This window comes from Mirounga leonina, unplaced genomic scaffold, assembly GCF_011800145.1.
Source record: "Mirounga leonina isolate KUSES-001 unplaced genomic scaffold, KU_Mleo_1.0 Mir_173, whole genome shotgun sequence".
NCBI classification, from domain to species: Eukaryota; Metazoa; Chordata; class Mammalia; order Carnivora; family Phocidae; genus Mirounga; species Mirounga leonina.
In genome coordinates this window covers 48875224-48889026 of record NW_023270447.1, presented here as the reverse complement: position 1 = coordinate 48889026, position 13803 = coordinate 48875224, and the positions used below count along the sequence as shown (strand labels likewise).

Here is a 13803-nt window from a genome sequence, read left to right as displayed (position 1 = left end):
GATCCAAAACTACATTACCAAGATTGTACCAGAATTATTTGGCAAATGACTTTTCTTTGAAAATGGCACGTGGAGAAGACACTTGTCTGCATAGCAACACAGCAGCAAGATTCGGAAAAATAAAAAATATCATTTTATTGTACTTAAGAGTTTAGAGCTTCTGAGGAAATCAGATGCGTTTTTCATCTTTCTCATCAATGGGATCCGATGTCCTTTCCTACTCACAGAATGAAGGTCCCAACCCAAAGCTGTCTTCTTCACCAGGATGCAGAAATAGCTAAAGGGTTGTTTTGGCAACATTCTTGATCATAAGAATAACCAACCACTTATTCGTCTTGTGATTTTCAAGTTAATTCAGTTCATATGAGGCTTTTCTTTTCCAGTTAGATTTCCTCACCCATATCTAAAAAAAGTCAAAAGCAATACAAAAATTTTTACACCCATTAATTTTCAAACATGATAAAGGAAAGGGGGAAAAAATGGCAGACCAGGCCCTGTGGAGTGATGAAAAGACATCGTCATATGTCAAAAGGCATATGGATGAGGATACTGTAGTCACAGAGGACCTCTTGCTTTTGTCTAAAAGAAGTCAGTGCCAACCCTGTTGTCACTCTCTGAGGCCTGTCACTCCACATTTGGTGTCTTTACAGCGGTCAACAGGTCGAGAAATAAAAAGAGAATTATGATTTCACGTACTGGGTCATCTTAAACCCACAGTAAGAGCTCAGAATATTTGTCAGGTAAGCATTTGCTTCATTTGTGATTTAATGTTGGGTATGATTTTTTTATACTTTTCTGATTTTTTTTTTTTTTTGTGCTGCCATAGTTATCTGCCATTGGTTGCCAAAAACTCTTAGTTCCCTCTTCCAAATGAGTTCCATTGGGCAATCATGAATTTCGTCGTGGGATGAGGTGAGGTGGAAGAATACAAGAGAGCCTGTTGCGATGCTGATTTCCATGCCAGTCTTGAAGTACCTGCCATGAGCTCACCTCGATGCTACTTCTTAGGTCTGTTGATCTGTGCATAGAGAGGCTCCAGCTCCTGGGGACAGAGGGACAAAGTGAGACCTGCTCTTTTCCAGATAGGATTTTCTGAGACAGAGATGGAGGGTTTGGGATTAGAACAGAAAGATGACAGTTTATGATGGATGACCTTAGGTAATTTTTGGATTATTTGATCATGACGCATGTCATTTTGGCAACTTCTTTTAATCATCAAGAATAACTACTCACCCAGTTTTGTCCTTGGTTTTCAAACTGAGACTGGTTTCCTAGTTAGGGAAAAAAAGCATATAGTATAGCAGAGAGAGCTGGACAAACTGTGTGGGCAGGATACTTGGCCTCTCTAAGCCTCAGTTTTCCCAACCGTTAAATGGGAATAATACGGTTTTTCCTACGGGGTTCTTGAGAGAATTAGAGATATTACATATAAAGCATCTGGCATAATGCTTGGCAGTAAGAGGTCTTCAGAAAATGGTAACAATCATCCTGAGTCAAGTGCACATTTCTCCAACATAGTTTTATGAATGTCTACTTGAAACGCTGAAATTCTATTTCAAATGGCTCTTTGGTTTCCACAAGCAGTGAGAACCGGCACACTCTGGGGCAAGAGAAACAGCAATTAGGATGTTAGCTCTTAGTTAAGAGCTTCTGGGACTTGTTTCCATTCAATCTCGTGTTTTGGGGTTGGCCCGTCATTTGCCGGTACCCGCGGAACTGGCTGTCCTGAGACATGCCGGGATTTTCACCAGTATAGGATAAGGCAAACCCTCAGTCCAAAGTAGATGGGAAATGATGTTTAGCCCTGTTGAAGCTACTTCAGACTTCAGTCTTCATGTTGAAATGGCCCAAGGTGTGCTGGCCAAGCAGATCAGATCAGGACTCTGGTCTTAAGCATACACAGGCCCTTCCTTTCAAATTGACCTTTTGCGGTCACTCTCGGATATTTGTGCCAGAATTAAATGGACACGGTGATGTCTTCATTCTGTCATGCTTCCCTACAACCTCTGTGTTGCCACGTGAGTATAGATCCTTTCTATTTGCTGATTTTCCTGAACCATCAGATTGAACTGAGATTCTGTGAGCCCCGACTATGTGTCTGGCACCATGCTAGCTATCTGCAAGTACATTGTCTTTTTAACTCATCACGGCAGCCTTGGCAAGCAGATGCTTTATCTCCTTTGCAAATGGGAAATCACATGCAGACAAGTTAAGTAATTTTTCCACGGTCCTACGGCTCGTAAGTTTGGGACATGAGACCTGAAAGTAAGTCCAGTGCTTTTTCTAGTCTATTACAACAACTGTCGTAAAAAAAGAAAAGACCAGTCCTTCAGTCTGTAGTGTATTATAGAGTGCTTCGAAGTTTACAAAGCACCCTCATGTCTTATTTTATCTGCCTAATGGTCCTGGGAGTGGCTTTTATTCTATCTGTCTCGTTTTGCAGATAACAACTGAAGGTCAGAGAAGTGGTGTGACCTCAAGGTCGTTTGCTGCACTTCATGCATTTAATAGATCATACTGCTTGCTTTTATTATAAAGTGGGAATGGAGTAAGAGAGAATTTTGTCCAGATCCATCATTTTACAGATGAAGAATCTGAAGCCTAGAGAAAGGAGTTTTTGTTTCCCCAGAGTCAAAGGTTACCCAGAAACTATGTCATGGACAGAATCCAAGACTCCTGCCATCCAATCCAAGATGTCTTCTCCTGGACCACATCATGTCTGTATTCTTCCAGGGAAAAGCATCTTCCTACCCTTTGAGGCCCCCTATTCTGTAACAGGACAGAATACCCAGGATACCGATTTCTCTATGCTTTCCACCCGTGGGACTTCATACTACTCTTGGGAATGTAAAGAGTAAGTGTAATCCTTCACCCAAATGCCTGATGACAGAAAATATGGAAGCCCATTATTCCATATCCCACCTCTGGGTTACTGCTTGCCAGGCCCTTCTGCTATTCTGCATATATTGACCTAGCATAGTAGGTGCTCAGTGAAGGTTGGTTGGATTCACAAATGACTATGATACAGTTTCTACTTTCTTCACTGTTCTGATCACTTCGTCCTAAATACACTCCAGTTTGGCTTTATTCTCTCAAAATCTAATCTAGCAAAACCTATAGCAAGTTGATTTATTATGCACCTGATCCACTCCCTGCCAATGCCTTGAAATGTTTGAAATACCTGTTGTAAGGCCAAGGCCAACCATGTAACTTTATTGTGTGTTTGTGCTCTGCGGGTGGGCTGGGTGGAGCCAAGGTAGAGTGGTGAAGTCAAGTACAAGTTCTGGGGAAAAAAACATGTTCTGCCTGTGCTGGGCTAAAGGTTGTATCTTCATCTTTCCTGGGTAGAACTGCTCAGCCCACTCTTCTTTTTGGCTACCCTAAGAAGTCAGGCTGCCTTGATCTCACCCTACAATTTGCTCTATTCTAATTTTGGAAACTAATTTATTCAACTGAGAATGACACCCAAAAACACAAGAAGACAGCAGGCTCAGACAGGGTAATTAATGCCACACTGCATTAACTTTCTGCAGCTGAGATAAATATTCACACATCTCCTGCTTGCTGGAATTTAGCTTCAAATACCCATCACAACAGCAGTAAGGACTGCAGTCAACTCTCAATTATCCCCACTAATGAAGGGGAGCAGTGGTGTGGAAAACCCCAAGCAGCAGATAATCCCAAAGTCTGACACCGTGATGCATCATACGTTTTGGCAATAGCTTTACCTTCCTTGTTACAGAATCTTAGACTGTCAGAGCTGCAGGGGAGTAAGAAATCATTTGATCCAGAAATTTCCGCCCTGGCTTCTGGCAAGGTCGTGATGGGGTCTTCAGGCTATTTTCAATATTCCAAAGGCCTGAATGGGATCATACATTAACACAGCACCCTGTTGATATTTTTTGTTTTCTTTTGGCAGCTTTGACCACATATCTGCCCTCCTTCAAATCCTTCAAAGGCTCCCCATCACCCACAGGGTAAGGTCAAAGCTCCTTAGCTGAGCACACGAGACCCATTCATCTCATAACCCATTAGAGCTAATAAATGCCCCTTCCAGACCGTGAATCAAAGCTCAACCTTCAGGTCACGTAAATCATGTTTTTTTTTTTTTTTTTCTCCAATGTCTTTATGCCTCTGCCAGAATGAACTTTCTGAAATGTATTTGGTCATGCCATTCTCCTGCTCGAAAACAACCCTCCTGACTCCTTATTATGTCAAGGAAAATGCAAACCCATCAGGATGGCACATGAGGCCCTTCCAACATGGTTCCACTTTCTTGCCCAGCCTCATCGACTTCCATTCTCTCTCCTATGCCCCATCTTGGGGTCACCTGACATGACAGGATTTTCCTAGCTCTAAGACTGTTCAGGCAGTTCCTTGTGCTTTTGGGGCCTCTCTTTGTCCTGCAACGGGAGTTCATACTCTCAGACCCAGCTCCTATATAAAGGCTTCTTGGACTCTGCAGGTAATGCGGGCCACTCCGTTCTCACTCAGAATTAGGACATGGTGGAACTCACTCTGTGGAACATACTAGAAGATCACATGATGAAGTGCAAACAGAGGTCTATACAGAGCACTGAAGGAGTCTAGGACTGGAGGACTCTGCACAGGTTAGTTAACTCCTCTGAGTTCCAGATTATTCCCTAGTAAAATGAGGCTATCCTCTCTCTGAGAGGTGTGGTGAGGATTGAAGGAGAAAATATACATTGATTATCTAGCACAGGGCCTGACACATAGGAGATGCTCCAAAAGGATGAGGTCCCTTCTGTCTGGGTATGTGATTTTATCCTTCCTTTGCAGAAGGTGGTTTCAGGCCTGACGATCACTTTTAGGTGGCTTCTCCTTCACAGCACCTAGGAGCACCTGCAACTGGGCTCTGTTAGGCAGTGTAATAATGGCTCTGGGGAAGCCCAGGGAAATGGTGCAGAAAGAATGTGGAGTTAATCTAAATAAACTGGTTGCACAGCTCCGTGGATAAGAGATTTCCGTATGTTTGCAGACTATTTCCAGTATGAATTATGTGCTCACGTACAGGAGCCGCGTAGAGTCACAGAATTAGGGTAATAAGAGCTTATATTTACAGAAACACTGACAGTCTATCAGGACGTTCTATCTCATATACATGATCTCATTTGGGTGTCACACTGAGGCTCTACCCTGGGTATTCCTATCTCTACTGAGAGCGAGGAAGCAAGCCTCCTCCAAGCTTGGTGACTCACCCAAGGTCACTCGGCCAGCAGAGCGCAGAGCTAGGATATAACCAGGTTTATTTTATTTGTTTTTTGGCTTTTTTTAAAATTGCAGTATAACATATATGGCATAGCATTTGCCATTTTAATCATTTTTAGGTATCCAATTCAGTGGCATTAATTATGCTTGCAATGTTGGGCAACACTTTCATCACCCCAAACAGACTACTCATTAAGCAGTAACTCCCCATTCCCCTACAATCTATGTTCCACTTCTATGAATTCATCTATTCTCGTTTTAAAATCAGTTTCATTGAGGTATAATTTGCATACACTGCAATGTTCTCACTTTTAAGTGTGCAGTTTGATGAGTTTTGACAAACATACACACCCGTGTGGCCTTCCTCACCACAATCAAGCTATAGAACTTCCCAAACCTTCAACTGTGTCTTTTTCAGTCAACCCCCTACTCCAGTGCCAGCAACCACTGGTCTGCTTTTGACCACTGTAGATTAGATTTGTGTTTTTCTAGAGTTCATGGAAACGTGTCCAGGGGTCTGTAAGCCCAGTGTCCTCTCCACTACCTAATGTACTCCCTCTTGGAGAATGTCACAGCAAGAAGGGCCCTCGGCCTGACCCGTCTTTCCTGCAGGAAGAAAGTGAGGCCCCAGACTTGAGGGCTGTTTCTCCTGAAGGTGCACTGGAAACAGGGGACAGCAGCCCAGGCTGTGGCCTCCCACTTCTGGGCCTGCTTCCTCACTCTCCCCGCTCCCAGGTGGCCCCACATTTCTGGCTCGACGAGCAGAGGCAAACAGTTTCCTATCCTGCCTTATAATGAGCCCCCCTTTTAAAGCCAATTATGCTTAGTCCTCTGCCCCCCTTTCAATTTTGGGGAAATCTGGGCCACCTCTACCAAACATACGTCCCTTGAAAAAATGTTTAGTGGAGAGAAGTCTCAGCATGCTGAGAAAGGTGGTCTCCAGTGCGAGGGCCAAGTGCCCCATGCAATCTGCTTGCTGACCGAGCCCGTCTATGACTAGGGGTTGAGAGCAACACCTAGCCAAGCCAGGGGTCAGACCGGAGCCACGGGTGAGCCAAACCTTGAGTCCCTTAGCACCACCCTGCCCAGGCCACCATGAGCCCCAACGCTGGGGCCCGGTTCCGTGGGGTTTTACATGTCCTGTCTTCGTAGGTGAAAAAGCTGCTGGTACAGCCAGAGAGTAGACATGAGGCTGAAATAAATAACTTAAAGTTCTACCTGAAGATGTAAAGAGAGTCATCAAAAACTCAGGGGTCTCAGAGCCAGAAAGAGTCCAGCAATCCTCACTTCCTGCATGACCTCAGGCAAGCATTTTACCTGGGCCTCAGTTTCTTAATCCGTAAAATGGGCCTTGTAACATCTACTTCAAGGGATTGTAACAAGTAATAAATGAGCTCAATGACATGAAAGATTTTAGCAAGTGCTGGGAGTCCTTGAATAAAAAGGAAAAAAAAAACAACCCACAAAGCTTTCTGATCACTTTCAGCCTGAATGTCGACCTTTCGGGGTAGAAGTCTTTCACACACAGGTTGAATTTAAGACAAATACCTTAGAGACTGACACGACTGCCAAATACACATGCTTCCTGAGGTCTCGGGGTGCTGAAATCCATTTGGTGAATGCAGAAAAGCAGAATCTGAGTCCCTGGGGAGGTGGGGGGATCCTGCATATGTTCTGATAAATTCTGCATTTCTCCAACAATGGTGGACGCCAATTATCTGCTTTGAACATGTACATCATCTTTCTTGACCCTGTCACATAGCAGATGAAGACAAGGAAGTTGCTGACACCAACTCTCTGCCATAAGCAGAGGGTCCTGTCCAGAGTAAACCCCTGGTCATCAGGAGTGGGCTCTGGGTCTCAGGCCAATAAATGTCCAGGAACCCTAATCAAGTCAGCATATTTAAAGGTCTTCTGTCCCGTCCTTTGTTGGAATAAGGACAAGTTGGGGGAGGGGTGCTGTGAGAAGATCCTGTCTGCAGATTGGGTCTTCCAGGCTCTGACCAGGTGACCCAGGCAGGTTAGGAGGTCTGAGAATGTCAGTGGGGAGTGCATATGGGAATTGTTTTACAGAAGAGAAGAACCAGAGGTCGGAAATGAGGCCATCTGCCTCAAGTCATACAGCTGTTAAGTTGAAGAGAAGCTGCTTAAACCCATGTATTCTGGTCTGGGTGAGAACTCTTGAGTTATTTAATCTGGGTATAGATTCAAATCCTAGCCCCATTACGAGTGAATCTTATTTCAGCAAGCCATTAACTTCTCCACCTTACCTGCCCTATCTGTGAAATGGGAATGATCAAAATACTTAAGTGGGTTCCCCGGAGGATTGAATTAGGTGATGTTTATGAAAGTGTTATAAACATGCTTGTAATTTTAAAATATATTTTATTATTAGTAGTAAATGAAAGGCATGGGGATTGTCTTCTGCAGAGTGATTCTAGAAATAGTGAGTGGGATCTAAATCAGAGGTCAGCAAGCCATAACCCAGTGGCTAATTTTGGTGGCTCTCTGTTTTAATTTTTTATATTCTTTTTTTTTTTTTTTTAATTTCAATTCATTTAGCCAATATGTAGTACATCATTAGTTTTCAGTGTAGTGTTCAATTACTCATTAGTTGCATATAACGCCCGGTGCTCTCACATCACGTGCCCTCCTTAATGCCCAACACCCAGTTAATGAAGTATTTTAAATAAAGTATTATTGGAACTCAGCTACATCCATTCCTTCATGCACTGTCTTTTGCTGATTTCCTTCTCTAACAGTAGAGTAGTTGCAACAGAGACCTGGCCCACAAAGCATAGATAGTTACAAAGAGTTTGCTGACCTCTGGTCTAGATGATCAGCATATTCTGCTTGTGCCCACTCCTCTAGACCTAAAACCATATTGAAATCTTGCTGTGCCCAGTCTGGTTTTCTCCTTTGACCTCCAGATAAAATCTAGCAGCCTTCTGGCATCTCTACTTGGGTGTCTCATGGGCATCTCAAGTACAACTCAAGTTCAAAGTAAACCCGCCCTCTCTCTGCTCAAGCATGCCGTCCTGTGTTCTTTAGCACAGTGACTGGGCACCCCCTAGATTCCCAAATCAGGGATGTGGGGCTCATCCTAGGTTATGACCTCATCCTCACTTCCCATTTCCCTTCAGGCTTAACCTTCTCCTGACTTCATCTTTTAAATATTTTTGGGCACCAAGCCCACCTCTCCATCCTGGCTGACCTGACCCTTAGCCGGGCCCCTCCCATCTCCTGACCACACGACTCTCAACACCTTGGGTTGGACTTGCCTCTGAGCGCTATGTCCAAGAGACAGACAGATTATTTTGTTTTGTTTTGTTTTGTTTTTGGTGTGGTTCCCTGGTTTAAGGCTCTGCTGCTTCATTCTATTTAAAACCGGGATAGTAACATAACATAATAATAAAAAAAAGTAACAATAATTCCAAATACATGTATTCTGCTTTCAAAGCTTACAAAACACTTTCATATTCATGATTTCTGATTTCTGGAACAGCCTGGGGAGGGAGCTGTTATAATTAATTATCCATATGTATCCATGTGAGGGACCAGGGTATCAAGGGGTTACGTGCTTGCCTAAGGTCACCTGCTTTAAAACCATAATCCAGACCTAAGTCCCCAACTCCGTGCATTTTTCTTTCTTTTTAAGAAGATTTTGTTTTTGTTTTTGTAGATTCTTCCTCCTAAAGCTGAAGTTCAGCTTTCTTTTCCTTCAAACACTAGAAATCCATCAGGTAATATTTTATGTGTCTTGGGTTCCCACTACGACGATCGGTATTAAAAACATGACAGCGACTTATTATTTATGGCAATATCTATCGTTACTAAGGGAAACAGACCAAACAATTCCCCATTGTTATAGATGCTACTTTGACTTGACAGCTGGGCAAGTCTGATAGGCAGTTTACTTAGCCATTTAACCAAATAAATGTTTTCATTTTTCTTTCATCTCTTCAAAAGCTAACATTTCGCCCTTAAAATTGCTCCAGCAACACATCAGTGAAGTATAAATTACCTGCCATTCCCACACCAGCCATTACAATATTATTTTGGTTCTTTTTTTTCTGGCCCTGTTGACCCAGTCTTTCAAAGACACGTGATTTTCCCAGATGGGAGGGGAGGGGGGGAAAACGAAATAATTCCCTTTATTACTAAAACAGAAATGCTGTTTGAGATTGGTCCTGAAGCTTCCACTTGTGAGGACTGGGTCCATTTGTTCCCTCTTATTATGGTGCGAGATGGCTTTCACTTATCAACAGATGTCCCCCTACCTACTAAGAATTGTGCGGGTATTCCTAATGAAAAGCAGCTGGAGATAAAATGCAAGAGTGATAAGAAGGACGAGACTCCTGCTTTCCAACTGTATGAAGACAGAGGGGAAAGGAGAGCCATGGATGTGGCTTTCCCTGCATGGTATCCCTTCTTCAAATGTCTGCAAAGGCACGAAGAAATTGCAGTCAATAGATTTCTAGTTGGGTGATTGAGTTAATGTGACAGAGGCGGAAGGGTCAAATGTGGCTTGGGTTGCTAGTGATGGAAGGGCCCAGGAAGGCCCACTTGGACTTCCCTGGCATCAGCCTGTTGGCATGGGATTCTTGACAGGCAATTGTGATGCTGCCAAGCTTAGTGTTCAAAGGGAGAAAACTGTTTCATTGAAGATTACAGTCCAGGCCTTTCGGTGGGGGGAGCTATTGATTATGACTTATAAGTCAATATAAGACTGCTCATTTTTTGGAACGGAGAGGTGGCCTGTGAGACCCTCATGGGGGAGGATTATGGGACTGGGCAAGCCAGAGAGCTAAGATACTAAATTTTTCTTTTCCTACTTTTTTTCCCTCCAAAACTGTTTTGAGGCATACTGAAAATTAATTATCTGAAGATAGGAGGTACATAGCAAAACCTCCCAGCCAATGGCCTGGGTCCTTATGGTATAACGTATTCATTATCAAGGCAAGATGTATAAAATCTAAGGTACTGGGGAACATTTATTGAGCACGTATGACGATGGTCATGCTGGTGGTGATGACAGCTACCATCTACTGGGTGCTTTCTATGTGTCAGATGCTGTGCTAACCTCATTTCGTCCAAACAACATCCCTTTGAGGAGGACACTGTTTTTATCCTCATTTTCAAAAATAAGATAGCGAGTTATTATGAAATCTCATTAGGGTCACAATTCTAAACTCAAGTTTTGCTCCAGAGCCCAGATTTTTAAGCTGAGCGCTGAGTGTCTGTCTCCATGCTAGAGACTGAACTACTATCTCTGCTAACCTAGCAGATAATAGAAGCCTCTTCTAGCAGATGAAGAAACCAAGACTCAAAAGAAAGTATGGTTCTTGCAAGATTTCCTGCTATTAAGTAGCTGAGCTAGAATCTGAATTCAAGTTCCAAATCCTGAGCTCTTCCTACTGTCCCATGTTCTGTCCATTTACAACTCAGCCATGGCTTGGGGTTCTGGATGGAGCATCAAACATGTTAGAGGCTGAGGCCCCAAGAAACAGTTCAGCTTGTTTGTCTCAAGCTGAACAGGCTCATAAAGATGAGGGTTTGATACATTGATCTGCAAATGGTGTAAGTCATCTTTGTTTTCTAGAAGAACTTCAATTTTAGGATGATGTTAGCTGTTGTACTGATGAACGGCTCTTGCCACCTCTAGTTCATTCATCGAATTTTTTAAGACAAGGTTGAGCACATGAAATAAAACATACACAAGGGGTAGAAAACCTCTTGGGGAATCTTTCCAAGGCATCCACCCATAATCCCCAGCTCTTCTCCTTTCTGGAACATTGACTTTGCCTTTAATTCAACAGCTTCCCAAATAGCTTTGCAGAACTGAATTTTTAGAGGGGTATTACATGGCTTTGCGTGGCATGACGTGTTACTATATGCTATTGTACGAATAGAAAATGTGGCAAAATATACAGTATGTTAAGTTCTTTAATCATAAAATCTATTAACAAAATACACTTTCCAAACACTGTATTAGTTTTCAATAACATCAAAATAACTTCCATGTGAACTGAGAATGATTTTGAGGCAGCCTCAGAATCCATTCATGAACGGTGAAAGCTATTTACCATTTTAATGGCTCTGACCATGCTGTTCAGGACTAAAGGAGGAGCTCTGTGGGTACAGCCTTGGAGTCCTACACATTTACGGAAAACTAGGAAAGTATCTGAAAATTGGACACATTTGTCAAGGAGTGACCTCAGAAATCATGTCTAGGGAACGAGGTGTACTTCTGTCTCCTGAGAAGGTTTGCTTCATCAGCTCCTCTTTCTTCTGATCAAATCAGAGGTATTGAAATTCAAGGGCCAGAAGCCACTTCCAGTAAATGTAAGTACACTTCTTTCAAAGTAGCTGCTGATGGAATCTGAAGTGGTTCAGTGGTGAGCCATATGCCGTAGCACAAGTGCAAACAGCAGAGCCTCCAGCGAATGCTACATGTCTTTGAGCTTTGAGTTTCACTCTTACATTACATCAGCCCTCCTGGCCACACAAAATGGGCTAGTGTGATTGTACATCTCTAGCCATCTAATTTCAAGCACTGCTTGGTTTTGCCTCTTAGCCTGGCTTCTCAGGATGTTTGGCTGGTGACCTCTTTAGATCTGTGGAGTGTAGGCAAATGCAGTGGTGCTTTGCTTAAAAGATGAAAGCATCTGGATCACATCACACTGAGAAATGAATCAGTGTGGGCAGAATGTGTCCATCGTGGAATGTTGATGCTTCGTGAAACTGAATCCACGTTGAGTGACAGGGACCATGCCTCATTCTATTACAGAACGTATCATTAATAAAAGAATATGACCATTCCCCACTCCTCACCCCTACCTCTACCTAGCAGTGTGTGTCAAAGGTCATGCATCCATGAGGAGACACAAGATGGCAAACAGCAGGCAAGGAGAGATGGTGCGAACACTGGGGATGTGACTTCAGAAATGGAAGGACAAATCAAGGGGAAAGCAGAGAGCTTAAGGATGAAGTAGATAAAAAGAGCAGATACCTACCCAGACCTGTGCTATCTAGCTACCAGCCTGCGGACTTATGTTATCACCACTGGGCTCCCCACTGGGCTCCCCAAATGGATCACTGTTGGATGAGGCCTGTGATCCATCAGGCTAGAACACAAGAAGATAACACTTTTTTTTTTTTTTTTGTCTTTTCAACAATGGAAAGCAAAAGACAGCTGGGCTTATTTTCATGCATACATATAATCAGTTATTTTAAAGGAGGCAGGGACCGCAGTTGGAGGGCACCACACCCACCAACGCGGGAACATGCGGGAACGACTTCACGAAAGGACATTTTTCAGCTGCTTTTGAACATCGAAGAAAGCCCCCCCTAGGAGCCCCGCTTAGAATTTGAGACTCTGAGCCAGCATTCTTTCCTATGCGGGTTTCCTTGCCCACTGTCCATTTCAGATACAGCGGTTTTAATTTTAAGGAAAAGCAAACCCAGAAAGAACAGATGGTCACTTACAGCTTCTTGCTCTTCACTTTTGCTGGGACTTTCAAAGCCCTCTTCGAAGATGTCATCTGTGGTGGGATCGCTGGCGTGGGACGCAGATGATTTGGATGGAGAGCTCTGTCGAGGGGCTGGGGTTGGAGCTACACAGAAATGAGGCACAAGGAGGGAACAGAGTTAAGTGGCTGCAACCGTGTACCTCCCCCTCCAAGACCTCGGGGATCCGGTTATAATCGAGTTAAGTCCAGCACTCTGCTTTCTACCCTGAACACCTCATCTGTACATATTTATCTTGTCCTGTCCCACACTTGACAGGTAGGAGTGGGTGCCCATGGATGGGGCTAGCGTTGGTTCTCCAAGATTGGCCCTTGGATCGGCAGCATGAGCAGATCCAGGAACTCGTCACAGATGCCGTCTTGGACCCCTGTCCCAGACCTACAGGCTCAGAAACTCTGTGTTTCTACACGCTGAAGGTGAGAATCACTGAACCAGTTTTTCTTTCTTCTCTCTCTCTTAACATCATACATGTACTTCAGTAAGAATAAATAGATCAGAGGACAGCGATATGCATTTATTGAGAGCCTTCTGCATGTTGGATACTGTCAGAAACTTTATGGACGGTATCTCTAACCCGCATAAAGCCTCTTTGAGGTAAGGGTGATCCCAGTTTCACGGCTAAGGGAAGTGAGGTCGCTAAATTGTTCAAGGCCCCATAGATGGTGGCTAGTGGAAGCAGGCTTTGTATCCTTACACATGGTAGGTGTGTGTAGAACACGTGTTGAATGACGAGTGCCTCTGTGATGTGGGAAAACGGGAGGTTGCTGCTGACAACTTTATCCCTCACTCCATAAAGACATGCATCTTTTTTTTTTTTTTAAAGATTTTATTTGTTTATTTTGAGAGAGAGAATGAGATAGAGCATGAGAGGGGGGAGGGTCAGAGGGCGAAGCAGGCTCCCCGCTGAGCAGGTAGCCCGATGCGGGACTCGATCCCGGGACTCCAGGATCATGACCTGAGCCGAAGGCAGTGGCTTAACCAACTGAGCCACCCAGGCGCCCCAAGACATGCATCTTCTGTCCTGGACTTCCCACATGTTCTTCC

The 13803-nt window shown here is 43.8% G+C and overlaps 1 protein-coding gene across 1 annotated transcript in view; it reads right to left on the bottom strand.

Moving 5' to 3' along the window:
• Window positions 1-799: 799 nt before the first annotated feature.
• The window catches only part of DAB1 (DAB adaptor protein 1), a 581991-nt gene continuing 568987 nt past the window's right edge, over window positions 800-13803 (bottom strand). Inside the window, exons 11-12 of the mRNA XM_035018460.1 lie at window positions 12718-12845; window positions 800-1042 (exon numbers count right to left, since the gene is read on the bottom strand). Coding sequence (XP_034874351.1) covers window positions 998-1042; window positions 12718-12845 — 173 coding nt within the window. The 3' untranslated portion in view covers window positions 800-997. The remainder of the gene's footprint in view (window positions 1043-12717; window positions 12846-13803) is intronic.